Genomic DNA, 18315 nt, shown 5'->3' on the forward strand with positions numbered 1-18315 from the left:
AATCAGATTTTCACTACCCAGTTCTAGCTTTAAAACAAGAGGAAGCCTGTATCTCCGGGTCAGATGCAACCACGGTACCCCAGTGCAGCTGTCAGAACCACTTGGGGCCCCAAACATATGCCCCCGTTCCCAGGTTCCTACGCTGACTGCATGTCAGGAACCAGCCCAACCTCTGCTTCCGGCAACATGACCAAGGAAGCCTCACTGTTAGTCTGGAAAGGGACAGGGTGAGGCAAAGGTTGCTTGGTCACCGTGAGTTTTAAGGCCAGTCCGGAAAGGGAATAGCAAGGAGAGGGGCCTGTGATGCTCTGCCCTGCCCACCCTCCCACCCCCTGTGAGCTCTGTCTGCAGATGCACCTGGGGATAGCCTCACCCCACTACTGGATTGACCAGCACAACCACAGAGGGCAGTTACACTTCAACAGCACCCCAGCACCAGCCACCAGAGCCACGTCTAACTGCCTCTAGCAAACCAATCCCTGGTATTTTAGGATTGTTTGATGCACAATCAAGAAAATGCACTATGGATTAGTGCCAGGGTAGGAGAAACTGGAGACGCGGGCCAGAGGATGACTGATTGCAAAGACTAGAGAAACCACGATTTTACTGATGGAAGGGGCAGCTTTCAAGGGAATTTCTAGTGTCGTACAACGATTCAGTAGAGATACCTGAACTCGTGACAATCAGTGCTTCTACAACCACTGGACCCGATTCAATTGCACACGAGTATATACTGCTAAGTTGGTACTGTTACATGGAGGCCACAACAGAATCAGGCCAAGTCAGTTTGGGACAACCAACAATTAGTATCCAATTTTTAAAAACATTTCATTTCCTGCTAATGCAAAAACCTATGTCAACATAAAGATACTTGCAACACACATCACTTCTCTGCTGAAGAGAAATCAGATCTGTCCCAATCTAACTATGCAATAAAAGTTTCATGATAACTTCCTCCCTTGTTCCTTGATTCATTAAACTTGACTTTAATCATGGGAGAAGTCTGCTTTGCTGAATCAGAGCTTCATGAAGTAGCCCTGATGATATCGTTCCAACTACTGCACCCTGCAACCAAGCAACCAACCTTTCTGCCCTCTGCCAGAAAGCTCTCCTCCCTGAAGAACTCAGAATATCGTTAGGTTTAGGTATGGTGATGGTGGCACTTTATGACTACTGGACAGATGTCACCAAGGGAAAGATGCCAGGGCAGCACATGCCCCTACACAAATAGTTCTGGCAATTCACCAAAGCCTGCCTGCTGTTTTCTAAAGGAGTATTTTGAAATCAAGAGGCAGAAGGGCTACTTACCACCTGGCTGATGTCATAGCCCCAGGGCAGGAAGAGAATCCCTGTGTTATATTTCTCCCAATGGGAGAGGATGAAGGAAAACAAAACCACCCATAAGAGCAGATAGAGAACGAAGACGCTGACACCATTGGATCCCCGCCCAAAGGTGGAGTAAACGGTCACTACGAAGAACATGCAGGCCCAGCTGTCCAGGCCATGGTCAAAGAGCTCCCCCAAGGGAGTGCTGGAGTTTGTTCGGCGCGCTTGCTTCCCATCAACACCATCTGGAAGGGAAGCGCACAGAGAGGCAAAGTTAAACATCCCCAGGCAAAGCAAGGAACTCCTCTGCAGCTGCCAGAGAACGTGGGCTCTGCTGAGAAGTCAGCAGCCAGCTTCAGTATCCAGCACTGTCCGCGGGGGTGCAGAGATTGGAAAAAGAAAAAAAAAAAAAACACACAAAAAACCTTAGGAAGAGTCTACGTTAAATATTTAACAGAAATCTGCTTTCAATATTTCAGGAGTAACCCCATAAAGTCAGTTCTGATAGGAAGAGACATCTACTTTTATGTTCCTCCCTGGAACAAGTGGGTAAAACAGATAAAACAATACAAAGTGGCAGTTTCCAGAGACATCTCAGCCAGAGATAGGTCATTCACAACACCCCAGAGTAAGGGGTGGCAGGGAACCGAGGAATTACCTAGAATCAGAGTTTTGTTTCTTGGGGGGTGGGGGAGGGGGGCTGAGGGGAAGGAATTGGGAAACACAGAACTATGACAACAGTTCACTTGACTAATTAAAGTCATTATGATGACAGGCACACTAGAAATCCAAGACACATCATGAGAATCTTAAGTCTTACCAAGTGTATATGCCACGAAGTTGAGGAGACCCACCATGACCCACACTCGATTTGGAACATGAACATGATCAGGTGCTGTGGAGATTGGAAAGAAGATTGGAGAGTTGAGTGTGCGTACACACACACACACACACACACACACCCCCCAGCAGGTTATGCTATGGTACAAGAGATGCTTTCAACAAGAATTGTTTTAGCAATTAATTGGAACAAGGTTCCATCCAAATCTGTGGGTCATCTCACTGTCCTGAGGAGGCTCCTTTACATTCTCTCAGTCGGCTTGTACCACCGAAAGGAGATGCATCAAATCAGCCTTCACCTGCTCAGTGCCTACCAGCATTCTCTTACGCTTCTTTCTGCGAGGCATCCAGTAGACCCTGAAGATCACACTTTTTGCTGAATTTGTCAAAGATCTGGGCACACACAAGTGTCACACACTCAAATACTGCATCTGCCTCCTTTCCCCGTACCCTAAAACATGCAATAACATTTTCAATGGAACTTAGGCACTTTTGAAATTTTTACTCGTGAGCTATTTTAAGCCCAAGACTTTAGAGCACAGGATAAATTCTAGACTGTAATTAGATGGATCTGCATTTCCTGGGATGAAAGTTAAAGTACCTAGTTACAGTACAACCACGATCCTGGATTTTGCTGCTAGGATGGCTTTGCTGCCCTCTGCACCCCACCCCATTCGCCCTTCTGGAGAACAGAGAGAGCAAGAGTTCCAGATCTTTGTGCTGTGAGAAAACCGTCGTGGGCAAGGTGAAATTCTGTCTCCACATGGGGGCACTTTTGTTTTTAATGTATTGATTTTGTGGCAGGCTGCAGTCACAGGAGTTAAGAGAGCGATGCCAGGAGAGGGTGAGTCCATGAGCTGCGTGCCACGTAATCACGATCCTGTCACTGAAAGCGAGGATGCTCTGCTGTCATGGAAACAGAGGTGGGCAAGGACAGACGTTCCCAACTGCTTACTTACTGATGCCAAAATTGAGTAAAAACATCTGCAAAGCGTGATTCTATTCTGAGACGGGACTGTGTGAAAACAGTGGGGGCGCACAGATTCAGAGATTCCAAGTCCAGAAGGGAGCATTGTGGTCATCTAGTCTGACCTCCCTGCATAACACAGGTCAGAGAACTGCCCCAAAATAATTCCTAGAGCAGAGCTTTTAGGAAAAGATCCAAGCTTGACTTAAAAGTTGCCAGTGAGAATTCACCACAGCTCTTGGGAAACTGTTCTAATGGTTAATTACTCTCACGGTTAAGAATTTAGGCCTTATTTGCAGTCTGAATTTACTGAGCTTCAACTTCCAGTCACTGGATCATGTTAGATGTCTCTCTGCTAGACTGAAGAGCCCATTATTAAAATATTTGTTCCCCATGTAGATACTCATATAGACTGTAATCAAGTTGCCCCTTAACTTTCTCTTTGTCAAATAGATTGAGCTCCGTGAGTCTATCATTATAAGGCAGCTTTTCCAATCCTTTAATCATTCTCAGGGCTCTTCTCTGAACCCTCTTGAATTAATCAACATCCTTCTTGAACTGTGGGCACCAGAGCTGGACACAGGATTCCAGTAGCAGTCACACCAGTGCCAAATACAGAGCTAAAATAACCTCTCTGCTGCAACTCAAGATTCCTGTTTATGCATCCCAGGGTCTTTTGGCCACAGCGTCACACTGGGAGCTCATGTTCAGTTGATTATCCACCACAACCCCCCCAATATTTTTTCAGAGTCACTGCTTCCCAGGATAGGAGTCTCCCATCCTGTAAGTATGGCCAACATTCTTTGTTCCGAGATGTATACATTTACAATACGGTTAAATATAAATGTATACATCTAGGAACTAAAGCAGGTAGGCCGTTCTTACATACATATTGTCTGTCAATGACTCCATATCCTCCACACCAAGGCACGCTTTTCCTTACTTTCACTTTATCTTTGCCCCAGCCGAAATGATGGTGGAGGACCAGAAAGGACTATTCCAAACCCCTTGAGTAAGGATAGGATTTGGTCAGATTCTGTGACTTTAACGGAACTCCATGACTTCTTTGGCTTCAGCCCCCACCTGAGCAGCCCCCCCGGGTGCTGGGCTGGAGCAGCAGTGGTCAGTCCTTGCTGCAGGAGCAGCGGCAGGGCTGGAGCAGCAGCTGGCGTCCCCGTTAGAACCCCTTTCCCCGGTATTCAGTGAAAGCCGGGACAGGTCACGGACTTCCATGAATTTTTGTTTATTGCCTGCAACCTGTCCATGACTTTTACTAAAAATACCCATTACAAAATCTTAACCTTACCCCATGAGTTGCAGCCCTAAAACATGCCTGACACTTTTTCTAGGGATACCATAGCAAGAGCATTTTAAAGTCTGCTTCCTGTAAACAGTTTAATTGCTGGATGAACAGAGATTACACTTAAAGTATATCCTTTCTCCCCACCCCAAACTGGGGACATGAGACTGACACACTTTCTAGGCAGTAAGACGATCAAGCAGTTGCAGTTATGGTCATTCATCCCCAAGAACTTGTTAAGCAGTTAGTCAAGCCTGCAACAAGGAGCCTTACTCCACAGGGAGCACAATGCTCTCTGGAGTTCGCAGCTAGAGCAGGGACAATGTTCTTCCACCCCATGCCCAGCTAGGATGTGCCCATTTCCCCTAAACATTCTTGGTAAGAAAAAGTCAATGGGAGTTTTGCCATTGCCTTCAATAGGGTCAGAATTTTACCCTCTGGAGATTTAGACCTCAAGGGATTCCCAACCTCCACCAGGGCCACTGATGAAAACCCAGAGTTAGAAGCAAGCTCAGTGTAAGTTTATCATATACAGCACATTCTGCCAGTGCACCTAAATCCTGACCGACACCACCAACTCAGGCAGGCATTAGCTTTATACGTGTGCTAGGCAGACAGCTGATGTGGCAACCAGCCTTCCACCTGCAGGGCATTGTTTCTGGCCGAGGACAGGAGAGATGAAATCTGAGATAAGGTTGTAGGGGTACCCACACCACCTTCCCCAGCCACCTGATTCTTCTGTCTGCAGCAATATACCACTCTGAATAATAAGTTAGGGCCCTGCTACCTCTGTGGTTCAATAGTGCTGCTCGATATGGATTCTGGGACCCTTCAAAATCCCAGAGCAACACACGGTAATGTGAAGTGGCCCCCAGAATTCTTAAGCAACACAACTTTATTGTGAGACGGTAGCAGCACACTGGATCCTGAACAGACAGAACGGCTCTGAATTTACCATTCAGGTCAGAAAAGGTTCTAACTCAGCTAATGCACCTCAGTCCTGACCCACAGCATCTGGGGCTTTTCTAGGCCACAGACCCCACACGGCTACTTTGTCCTGAAGCAATCTTCAAACTACAGCACAGAGCATTTTATTTTGGGGTAAGCAGCAACTAATTGTAATGTCAGGGGGTAGCATGGGCCAAGGAACTGATCGTGGTACTTGGGCGCCAGAACTCCAGAGAGTCCTAATCTCTGCATGATCAGTTACTTATTGTGTTACCTTGGGCAAGTCACTTAGTCTGAGCTCAGTTTTCCCATCTGTAACGTGGGTAGGATACTTACCTAAAGCTGAAGCCATTAAAAGGATAACATGCAATAACTGGTTTCAGAGTAGCAGCCGTGTTAGTCTGTATCCGCAAAAAGAACAGGAGTACTTGTGGCACCTTAGAGACTAACAAATTTATTAGAGCATAAGCTTTCATGGACTACAGCCACATGCATCCGAAGAAGTGGGCTGTAGCCCACGAAAGCTTATGCTCTAATAAATTTGTTAGTCTCTAAGGTGCCACAAGTACTCCTGTTCTTTATGCAATAACTGTTCTCACATCTCTCACTCCCATTACGGGGGAGGAGAATTGTGGTAGTCTCAGATACCATCTGTGCACTAATTTATCTTCAGTGGCAATCATTGTCTCTCATTGTCCCTGTAATCGGGTGATTAATATCCAAAAAGGGATTCTGAACATGTAAAGCAATATATAAGTGCCAAGTATTATTAGTATGTGGCCGAACACCTGGAAATACCATTTGACTGGAGCCAAATATTAGATACAGGAATAAGTTATAATGTGCCACATTTAAACGTTCATTTCAGCAGGATATTAACGTGGATAGCGAACTTGACAGATATTTTTCTCCAATTTAAACTTGCATTTACCGCATATTATGAGAAAAAACACTGCAGCTCTAATATCTGCTTTATGGGAATTGCAATACGAAGCCATTAGTCATAAGTGTTCTTTCCATTTTTTTCTCCAATGATATTTTGGAAATTATACCAATTCTGGCAAGAATGACTAATAAAAGGACTAATTCGTTTCTTAAACTCGAGGTGGACTTTTACACTCTGGTGGCTCTTTTGCTGAGCGTGTTTGTTTGTTTGTATTAAGAGGCACAGTTTGTTGATAGTGGCAAGTCAGTTATAGGAACTGCATTACCAACCAGACAAAGGAGAAAAGGTGTTCAGGGAAGTTCAACAACGTGATCCAGGGGCTGACTTACAAGCCCTTCCCTACAATCTGGCCTATGGCCAACCTGGAGTAATTTAAAGGAAAAATCCATTCAGGAAGGACATATGCTGACAGCATTAGCAGGTCTGATGCCCAGGCATCAGAGACAATGTATCTGGTCATCTACAATAGACCATGTTCTGCCATATGCACATTGCTTGAAGCTTCAAAGCAGTCTTTCTTCCCTCCCTCATGGGTCATGGCACTTGATGAAATCCTGAAAATATATCCGAGACCGAAGCTTTGGAACTCAAAAAAACCTTTCCCCTTGTGGGTTCGCACGCTGACCTACTTCTACTGCTCTTACAGATCAGAGGGTTGGATTGTGGGGTGTTCTGCCTGTCTCCCAGCACAGGGCACAAGACCAGTCACAAAAATCACGCCCAGGCAATACACTAGTTTCTCAAGGGAGATGATGCAAGCCCCATCCTTTGGAACTTTAGGCCTGAACACTTTGAGAACGTCCTGCAGAGGACAAGCCTGCTCTGGCAGGGAGAAGGACTGGACGATCTGATGGGGCTTCTCCATCTGATTGTATGATTCACGGGTACTATGAAAAACAGATCATAAGACCGAGGAATGAGACAAGGAGCCTCTCAAACCCGCTGCCTGCCACGTTTCATGACTTCAGTGTCAGAGAGAAAGGGAACTGCAATGACAGAAGCAGGAAGGTCTGGTACGAAAATCCATTAGACAAAGGGGAGCAGTGAGGGCAGTGCTGGAAGCAGACCACCTATTCCCTACGGTCACAACTATCCACTGGGCAGAGGAAAGATGCACGGCATGCCAAAGGTACCATGGTGTGGCACCACCCCCTCCTAGCAATCTGGTGTTGGAGAAGTTATTGGGGGAGTACAGACCTTTCTGAAATTCAGCTGCCTGCCTGCTGGGGACAGAATAACCAATTTGAATAGAATTCTGTGGAGTGGGATGAGATCCCTGAGCTCATTTCACTTGCAAACCACACCAAAAATTGTACATGTCTTCAAGATGAAAGGCTAGTTCAGCCCTTTGTGCCCCAAGCCCTTTTGGGCAGTCAGCGGCTTGACAGAACTAACTCTCCTAGGTGGAGGACACCACAATGCATCTTCCCCTCATAAGACGCCAACATGAACCTGCAATTGGACAAATGTTGATACAGGGAGTTGCTCCTGCAGCTTTAAAGAGTTACTCATTTTTAATTCGTAGCTTCCCAGTGCAGTGTATGATTACTACAGCACAGAGTATTCTTGCTAGTGAAATCTGCCAATTTGCCAAGGAACAAAGTGCACAGAATTCCCTCAGTTGCTAAGAATTGCAGCTTCACTTGCGCTTCTCAGATCTCCAGCTGGGTTTTGATGATTGACCCATTACAGCTATTTCTTGTTTCAACAAGATCCTAGCTAGCTGACACGTGAAACACAAAATCTGAAGAGACATGACATTTGCGGTCAGCAATAAGAGACATCACATTTTGTTCTTTACAAAAGCTTAGCCATGAGAAGGGGTTCTATGATGGCATGTAACTGGGCACACAAATTAGACCTCAGAAGAGTCATGTTCAGTATTAATTTAGGATCCAATTCTCTTACCCTGCACGTCTAGTCATTTACACTAGTACACTGCCACCAAATCAAAATGGTAGCATTTTACACTTACTTAAGCCAAGTGCAGGGCAATGGAGAATCAGGTTGTTGCAGGATAGGAAGACAAAAACACTTCAAGGGAGATTGCACATCCTTCAAAGGGGAGATTCTCATAGCCTTCAGATCTGTGACTTCGAACACTATTAAAGTTACAGAAGTGCCCAGAAGAACCCAACTTGTTAAGCCTCGTTATTTGCACAGCTTTAGCGCCAACACCCAGATCTACGACAAGACAAAGGTGCTAGGGCAAGGAATGAAAGGCCAAACTTCTTCCTCTTTTTTTGGTTACAAGACCTTCCTATTCCTTTCTTACTCCTTCTCCCCATCAAAACTTTTAGTCGGATGTTTAGGAAGAGCCATTCCAACATGGGATACCGAACAGACACAGGCAAGCCCCGCCGTAGAGATTATGCGGTACACTACAAAGACTTCCGGAAAGCAAATCATTTGAGATTCTCTCTTGAACAAATGCAGACAAAAGAAACGTTGGGTATGTCTACACATAAGAGCGCAGCAGCTGTGCCATTGTAGCACTCCAGTGTAAATGCTCAATACTGCAATGGGAGAGTGTTCTCCTCTCGCTGTAGTTAATCCACCTCCTGCAGAGGCGGTAGCTAGGTCAGGGGAAGAAGTCTTCCTTTCATCAGCCTGGCCCCCTCTACATCAGGGGTTAAGTCAGAATAGCTACGTCTCTCCAGAGGTGTGGATTTTTCACACCCCGAGAGATGTAGCTATGTCGATGTAAGTTAGATCAGCTCTTAATGTCAAAACAGCCTCACAAGACTGCCATATAAATTTACTAGCCCAGATATAAAGTCTGCTTGCCCATCCTTTATCATGATGACAAGGAGGACTGTAACAGACTGTGAAAAGACTGAACAGTCATCCATCAGAAGAGGGAAATAAAGGTACACACATGTAGCATGTAATGTTTGGGTGTATTGATATCCAATTGAGATTACTCTAAATCCAACAAAAAACAGGTACCACTGGTTCACACACAGCACTAAAAATAAATGAACTGGACAAAGACAAGCAGGCCAGTAACCTAAAATTGGTATTTTATCAGCAAGGTGGGTTACATCATCTGTTATTGGCACCCAAAGGTATTATTTGTTCTTCCTCAAGGCTATAAGTAGCATAATGGGTGTGTCTGTGTGTCCCGAAGTCAGCTTGACTTTAAAAGGTACAAAGAACTCTTAAATTTGGGGGGTTGTTTTTTTTTTTTTTTTTAAAACGTTGGCTATTCCTCCTCACAAAGCAACCGGAAGGAATGAGTCATATTTTGGCTGCTTTAATACAGTATCCCCCAGCGATTCGGTCCTTGACTCTTCTTACCACATTGATATTTCAAAACCAAAGAACACTCCAGAGCAGTAGATGAGCAAGCCATATCAGTCAGCACATGAAATTGCAAAACTATGGTACAGGAAGACAGGAGTATCAGATCTTTTATTACTCACATGCTCTAAAACGTACAGTTTAAAAAAAAAAAAGGCAGTCTTACCGGAAGCATAAAAATCAGGGTCAAAGTATGCCATGAGGAAGAAGTTGAAGACAAGCAACAGGAAGCCAGAAAATGTTATCAGATTTGGAGCCAACCAGGTAGGGAAAATCTATGGGAAAGCGGCAAAAACACACACAAAGAATCACATCAGCGCACACAATAGGCACTACACATTGCTTTAACTACATCAGAGAGGAGTTTATGACTTATCGGTGTTAGATAGTGAGAGAGGCTTTTGACATTTCTGATTCTGCAGCATAAAATTGTAGATGGTTGTGCAATCGCGCCCACAGTTATTGTCCTGCTTGAAGGACAAAGGTTGGCATTTGTCATGGAATTAAAGCAGAGTTTGTTTCAACCAAAAGGCAGTCCTGTCTAAGAGATTATGCCATGACAGAAACTGGCACTTCCACTTCCAGCACAGAACCACATGACCAGCAGGAATTCTCACCTTCACGATAGTATTCCAGAACGGGTGCATAACGTAGAGAGAGAGGGGATTGCTGTCCACCGCACTGTACTGTGAAGGAGAGGAAGAGAAATATGGTTAAATGAATGCTCCAGCAGGTCTCCCTGAAAGCCAAACATACTGACTAGACAATACCAAATTCTCTCAAAGGGATCAAGTATCCCCTGGGTCTGGGCTTCTCAAAGTGCGGCGTGTCAGATAAGTCACAGTATGTCATACACGAGCAGGATGGCATACTTGCCTATAGAGCAGGGAAACAGTAACATTTTAAAGATAATGGGAAAATCTGAAGCGCACTCTGCCACATTTGCTGGAAACACTGCAGTCTCCATGCTCATGGAACTCCTGCCCAGAAGTTGTCTTATTTCAGGAAAAGTCTGACCATTGAATTTATATTTAAAACCTCAACTACCACCCCCCCCCCGGCCCCTAAAGACGCCTTTGCAAAATAACTCCATGAATATAACGTGCAAAATAACATGGGACTGGACGACTAGCAGCATAGACAATAAAGAGGAAGGGATGCAGATCAGAATAAGTAAAGAAGACGTCAGAGAGGTCTTCTGATTAATCTGAAAGAAACCAAGTCAGCAGGGCCTGAAGTTATCCACCCCAAGGTGCTGAAGGAATTAGCTGAAGAAATCTTGAAGCCACTGGCAGTAATATTGCAAACTCATGGATGACAGCACCAGTATTTCAGTACCGGGTAGATTGGTTCAAACTACAGTAAAGAACAGAATTATCAGACACAAACGTGAACATGATTTGTTGGGGAAGAGTCAACATGGTTGTTGTAAAGGGAAATCATGCCTCACCAATCTACTAGAATTCTTTGAAGGGGCCAACAAGCATGTGGACAAGGGGGATCCAGTGGGTATAGTGTACTTCGATTTCCAGAAAGCCTCTGACAAGGTCCTTCACCAAAGGCTCTTAAGAAAAGTAAGCTGTCAGGGGATAAGAGGGAAGGTGTTTGCATGGGTTGGTAACTGGTTAAAAGATAGGAAACAAAAGTTAGGAATAAATGGTCAGTTTTCAGAATGGAGAGATGTAAATAGTGGTATTCCCCAGGGATCTGTACTGAGACCAGTCCTATTCAACATATTCATCAGTGATCTGGAAAAAGGGGTAAACAGTGAGATGGCAAAATTTGCAGATGATACAAAACTACTCAAGATAGCTAAGTCCCAGGCAGACTGCGAAGAGCTACAAAAGGATCTCTTGAAACTAGGTGACTGGGCAAGAAAATTGCAGATGAAGTTCAATGATGATAAATGTAAAGTAATGCACATTGGAAAACATAATCCCAACTATACATATATAATGATGGGGTCTAAATTAGCTCTTACCACTCAAGAAAGATCTTGGAGTCATTATGGATAGTTCTCTGAAAACATCAACTCAATGTGCAGCAGCAGTCAAAAAAGCGACCAGAGTGTTGGAAATCATTAAAAAAAATGGAGATATCCCATCCCATCTCCTAGAACTGGAAGGGACCTTGAAAGGTCATCGAGTCCAGCCCCCTGCCTTCACTAGCAGGACCAAGTACTGATTTTGCCCCAGATCCCCAAGTGGACCCCTCAAGGATTGAACTCACAACCCTGGGTTTAGCAGGCCAATGCTCAAACCACTGACCTATCCCTCCCCCCCTTAAGAAAAGGTGTGTGTGTGTGTGTGTGTGTATATACATATACACACACACACACACACACACACCTTAAGTTCCCTATAAGCTGTGCGGACACGCAGCAGCCTATTTAGTGCCGTGCATGCGCTCAGGGAACCCGCCAGGGACCTGCAGTGGTGGTGTGGTGCAGCCCGACCCCGGAGTAGCCCAGCCCCAGATGTGGCCAGGGTACTGTGGCATGGTCCGACCCCGGAGTAGCCCAGCCCCAGACGTGACCGGGGCAGTGTGGCATGGTCCGACCCCGGAGCAGCCCAGCCCCAGACACAGGTGGGGCAGCGCCGCCTGGCCTGACCCCGGAGTGGCCCAGACCTAGTCACAATCAGGGCAGCACGGCGCGGCCCCAGGCACGGCCCTCCCACAGCCTGGACCTGCTGGGGCAGGGATGCCTATCCTGCAGCCCCAGAGCTCCCACAGCAGGGAGAGGCACCTCTCTCCCACAGCCCAGGTGCTGCTGTGGGGAGAGAGCTGGGGGGGTGGAGAGGAGAGGAGTCCCACCAGAGCCCCAGAGCACCCTCCTGCACCCCAAACCCCTCATCCTCAATCCCATCCCAGAGCCCGCACCCCCAGCCAGAGCCCTCACACCCCTGCACCCAATCCTCTGCCCCAGCCAGAGCCCCTCATTCCCTGCACCCAACTGTTACCTATCAGCTCTGTGCTCTTGGGGAACCAGGGTGCAGTATCCAACCTGTCTGACTCACGAAAGACCTCCCGCTCCCCAGCCCCCTGCTTAAACCAAAGCCAACCAGAAGAAAAAGTCTTACAAAAAGCAATGAGAAGGCCGTGGGAGACACCTAAACCCCTGGGATAAGGTGACAGGATTAAGCAAACTCCCCTAACCTCCTTTGCATCAAAGATGGGACAGGGAGGCATCTCTATTAGCATACAGAAGGGAGAACAGAGATTCCAAGGCAAGAACCGCACAGAACTCTGGGACCAGAAAAGCAGGGAAGCACTGCACCGTGGGGGATCTCTGCTCCAGATGTGAATGAACCCAGGCCTGCACACACCCAGCTCAGTAGTTATCAGGCCATAATAAACCCTTTATTGGTATCCAAAATACCGAAGCTGCCTAATTGCTTTGTGAGCTCCCTCCAAGGAACACCGCCCATAGCCAGGAATGATCAGTTCCCATCGTCTAGCCTGAACAAAACAACCTTGGTGTTCTCCCTTCAGCCATCAGTTTACCCATAAACAAATCTAGTGTTCTCCCTTGAACTATTGTTTTTTCCCTACAAAAACCCCTACCCACGCTCAAGTAAGTTCTCGGATGCCTGGATCCAAAATCTGCATCAGTTCCATTGGGACTCCATCTTCTCCTGACTGATCGTGCTGGGGGCTCTGCCTGTCTCCAGCACTCCGGACCCTCAGCTACCACCACCCTCTGGGAACCCCGATCGATTCCAGCTTCACGGAGCGGTGAGAACCCAGCTCTCTCTGTCTCGGTGTAGCCTTCTGACCCTGACGTGTGGGATCAGTTATAGTTTTCTAAGCCTGACTTTTGTAATCAAATTTAAGTTAGATTTAATATTGTTTGTTTGGCTCCCCTCGTCTGGTTAGATATATGGAGATATACCTATCTCCTAGAACTGGAAGGGACCCCGAAAGGTCATCGAGTCCAGCCCCCTGCCTTCACTAGCAGGACCAAGTACTGATTTTGCCCCAGCTCCCTAAGTGGCCCCTCAAGGATTGAACTCATAACCCTGGGTTTAGCAGGCCAATGCTCAAACCACCACGCTATCCCCCCCCGGGTATTTTTTGGCTTCCCCATTCGCTCTGCAGCAACACTCCTCGTACCTAAGCAAAGATCCCTGCAGTGCGCAAAAATCTTGTAGGGTTGGCTCATCAGGTGGGTTACTAGCAGAACAACCGTAACATGAAAGTGGAGCTAGGGACGTGCTGAACCTGGGGCATACAAAGGTGGCAGCTTGGAAGTGCTCGAGCCAGCCTGCTGAGTCCAGGGGCATATAAGGGGTCAGCTTGGGAGTGCCGATTAACCTGGTCCTCTCAGACGTGCTCGGTTAATGCGTGTGTGCGTTCGTCTGATTGTGGGGCTGGAAGAACCCAGCCCTGGGGAACCTAGGTCCTGCAGGATAGCCCCATTGGGAGGGAACTTGCAGAAGGGAGAAGTAGAGCTCCGTATGAGAACACACGTGACACAAGCAGTACACTGATAGAATTACAGAACCCCGCTGCCCAGAAGAGTAACCCTAATAAAGGAGCATACCCCAAAGTAACGGGCAAATCTGGTAACAACCCTCTGCCCCATCCCTGAGCCCCTCATCTCTGGCCCCACCCCAGAGCCCACCCCCTCCAGCTGGAGCATTCACACCCCTGTACCCCAACCCTCTGCCCCAGCCCTGAGCCCCCTCGCCCCCCCCAATGCATTGTGTCACACATCACTTCCATATTGGTGCACATAAAATTCATTCCGCACATGGGTGGGAAAAATTAGAGTGAACACTGCATATTAACTCTATATAAATCCAGGGTACACCCACATCTTGAATACTGTGTGCAGATGTGGTCGCCCCAACTCAAAAAAGATATATTGGAATTGGAAAAGGTTCAGAAAAGGACAACAAAAATTATTAGGGGTATGGAACAGCTGCCATGTGAGGAAAGATTAATAAGATTGGGACTTTTCAGCTTCGAAAAGAGACGATTGGCGGGGGGATAGGACAGAGGTCTATAAATCATGACTGGTGTAGAGAAAGTAAATAAAGCAGCATTACTTACTCCTTCCCATAAACACAAGTACTAGGGGTCACCAAATGAAATGAACAGGCAGCAGGTTTAAAACAAACAAAAGGAAGTGTTTTTTCACACAACACACGGTCAACCTGTGGAACTCTTTGCCAGAGAATACTGTGAAAGCCAAGACTAAAACAGGGTTCAAAAAAGAACTTGATAAATTCATGGAGGATAGGTCTGACAATGGCTATTAGCCAGGATGGGCAGGGATGGTGTCCCTAGCCTCTGTTTGCCAGAAGCTGGGAATGGATCACTTGATTCCCTGTTCTGTTCATTCCCTTTGGGGCACCTGACATTGGCCACTGTCGGAAGACAGGATACTGGGCTAGATGGACCTTTGGTCTGACCCAGTCTGGCCGTGCTTATGTACAGGTGAGGTCAAAGGAATACTGAAGAAGGGCTAACATGGTGCCCATCTTTAAAAAGGGGAAAGGAGGGGCTGGGGAAGTACAGACCAGTCAGACTGACCTCAATATCTGGGAAGCTACTAGAGCAACATCTATATCACTAAATTTGCAAATACCTGGAGGATGAAGGGGTGATCACTAGCCAGCATGGATCTACTAAGAACAAATCATGCCAAATCAGCTTGATTTCCTTCTCTGACAGGATAACTGATTCGGTGGATGGGGGAAATGTGGCAGACATAATATACCTGGACTTCAGCCAGGCTTTTGACATAGTCCCACATGACATTCTGATAGGTAAACTGGAGAAATACAGGCTCAGCAGAACTATCATTAAGTGGATACATAATTGGTTAAACAACTACAAACAAAGAGTAACTATTAATGGAACAGGTTTCAGAGTAGCAGCCGTGTTAGTCTGTATCCACAAAAAGAACTGGAGTATTTGTGGCACCTTAGAGACTAAAATTTATTGGAGCATAAGCTTTCGTGTCCGAAGAAGTGGGCTGTAGCCCACGAAAGCTTATGCTCCAATAAATTTGTTAGTCTCTAAGGTGCCACAAGTACTCCTGTTCTTCTTTTTGCGGATACAGCCACTCCCTGTCCCTATGTAGCTCTGCACCCCTGCCCCTCGCGTGTCTGTACCCTCACCCAGCCACTCCCCGTCCCTGTAGCCCTCCCCCTATGTCTGTGCCCTCACCCAGCCACTCCCTGTCCCTATGTAGCTCTGCACCTCTCCTCCTTCCCATGTGTGTCTGTGCCCTCACCCAGCCACTCCCCGTCCCTGTAACCCTCCCCCTATGTCTGTGCCCTCACCCAACCACTCCCTGTCCCTATGTAGCTCTGCACCCCTGCCCCTAGCGTGTCTGTGCCCTCACCCAGCCACTCCCCGTCCCTGTAACCCTCCCCCTGTGTCTGTGCCCTCACCCAGCCACTCCCTGTCCCTATGTAGCTCTGCACCTCTCCCCCTCCCCATGTGTGTCTGTGCCCTCACCCAGCCACTCCCCCCCCCTCCCTGTAACCCTCCCCCTGTCCCCATGTTTCTCTGAACCTCCCTCCCCCCTTGGCTCTGTGCCTCCACTCCTATTCAACCCCTGTCCCAGTCTGTCCTCCCCACTAGCCCTTATGAGCCCCTGACGGTCGGACACAACACACACACACACACCCCTACCTTCTCCTGACCTGGCTGGCAGGGAGCTACTGCTGTTCTTGGGCCACAGTGCTCTCTGGTGGGCAAAAGAGAACTGCAAGCAACATTTTGGCAGAAGCTTTTTTCTGCACAAAAAATTAAAAAACCTCTGGGCTCATTAAATATACGCACGCGCGGTAGTGCAGAATTCTCCCAGGACTAAGAGACTGGAGGCCAAGATGTTGAGCATTTAGTAGATTAGTTATTAGTATATAAGTAGTTGAGTGCTGATGATGTGCTAGGAGCTGTAAGTTAAAATATGGGCACAGCCCTGTCCCAAAAAGAATATAGTCTAAACAGAGCAGTCTTAGATCTGTTAAGACCACAGACATGCTTTACACACTAAAACAAAGTTACTCCTTCAGTGACAGGACTTGTACAAGACTGGATTGTTCTTCTGGTTGATGTATTAGAGACTGTCATATCTACAAAGAGAAATATGAAATTGCAAAAAAATGGGAGGGGGAGGATATGGGTATACTTGGTAGAAGTTGTACCAGTTGTCCAAAAAACCCCAACACACCACACCTATAATCTGTCTCAGATCTAGCCTTTGTATTTCAGACCTAAAGAACAGAGGAAACCGAGAAAATGTCATATAGCACCCAATAGTTAGGACCCTGAGCTCCAGGCAACTGGGCAGTGGATTCATTACAACCATGCAGAGGTTATAAAATTTATCCATTAAATAGCAATTCACTGGGTAGCTTCTATCCTCTTAGTAAAAGATCTGCCATTTACTGCAGGGTAATTCCCTAGGCAGAGGGACACAATTTTCAAAGTTGACTAGCAATCCTTAATGCACCCTCTCCCTGAAAATTACAGCACCCTCTCCCTGAAAATTAGGCCCCTTAAAGGTGCCTCAAAGGTGTCTCAAATTGCACACTCAAGAAACTAGTAGGTCTTGAAAATCTTGGCCTGGGTTAATATAAATAAGGTACTGTGCAGTATTAGTATTCAGCCAGACATGCAACAAGGAAACCTGTGTGAAGGCAGCCGGTATAGATGGGCTACATTTACAATTAGTTCCTCATGGGTCTACAGTGTATAAGAACCAGACCCTTTCATTTCCTTAGTCTATTATTGCTGCAATGCACTGTAAAAAGCCAAGTGTGCCAATACCAAAGTTAGCGCAGAAACAGAAATTATAAATGGAGCAGAAATTCTCACTTAACAGGCACCGATAATGTCCCACACAAGCAAAGGCACAAAAGCCACTCTCCCGCGTCCACCATCATGATCATAGACTCATAGACTTTAAGGTCAGAAGGGACCATTATGATCATCTAGTCTGACCTCCCGCATGATGCAGGCCACAAAAGCTGACCCACCCACTCCTGGAAGAATTCTCTCCCTTGACTCAGCTGTTGAAGTCCCCAAATCATGATTTAAAAACTTCAAGTCGCAGAGAATCCTCCAGCAAGCGACCCCTGCCCCATGCTGTGGAGGAAGGCGAAAAACCTCCAGGGCCTCTGCCAATCTACCCTGGAGGAAAATTCCTTCCCGACCCCAAATATGGCGATCAGCTGAACCCCGAGCATGCGAGCAAGATTCTCCAGCCAGACCCTCCGGAAAAAAGTTCTCTGTAGTAACTTTTAATATCCCATCATTGACCATTGTTACTAATTACCAGCGATGGCACGTTATTGACCTATTGACTAAAATCACGTTATCCCATCAAACCATCCCCTCCATAAACTTACCAAGCTTAATCTTAAAGCCAGAGAGGTCTTTCGCCCCCACTGTTTCCTTCGGAAGGCTGTTCCAGAACTTAACCCCTCTGATGGTTAGAAACCTTCATCTAATTTCAAGCCTAAACTTCCCGACGGCCAGTTTATATCCATTTGTTCTCATGTCCACATTAGTACCAAGCTGAAATAATTCCTCTCCCTCCCTGGTATTTATCCCTCTGATATATTTAAAGAGAGCAATCATATCCCCCCTCAGCCTTGTTTTCCATGTCTGTCTAAACAAGACCCCATCTACCCACCCCAGGCACATGGGAAAGAAGTTTTATGA

The 18315-nt window shown here is 46.6% G+C and overlaps 1 protein-coding gene across 1 annotated transcript in view; it reads right to left on the reverse strand.

Moving 5' to 3' along the window:
• The window catches only part of SELENOI (selenoprotein I), a 56755-nt gene that overhangs the window by 11259 nt on the left and 27181 nt on the right, over positions 1–18315 (reverse strand). The window contains exons 2-5 of the mRNA XM_054022389.1: positions 10248–10316; positions 9797–9905; positions 2147–2221; positions 1309–1571 (exon numbers count right to left, since the gene is read on the reverse strand). Of these exons, the coding sequence (XP_053878364.1) occupies positions 1309–1571; positions 2147–2221; positions 9797–9905; positions 10248–10316 (516 nt within the window). The remainder of the gene's footprint in view (positions 1–1308; positions 1572–2146; positions 2222–9796; positions 9906–10247; positions 10317–18315) is intronic.

This window comes from Malaclemys terrapin, chromosome 3 (genome assembly GCF_027887155.1).
Source record: "Malaclemys terrapin pileata isolate rMalTer1 chromosome 3, rMalTer1.hap1, whole genome shotgun sequence".
NCBI classification, from domain to species: Eukaryota; Metazoa; Chordata; order Testudines; family Emydidae; genus Malaclemys; species Malaclemys terrapin.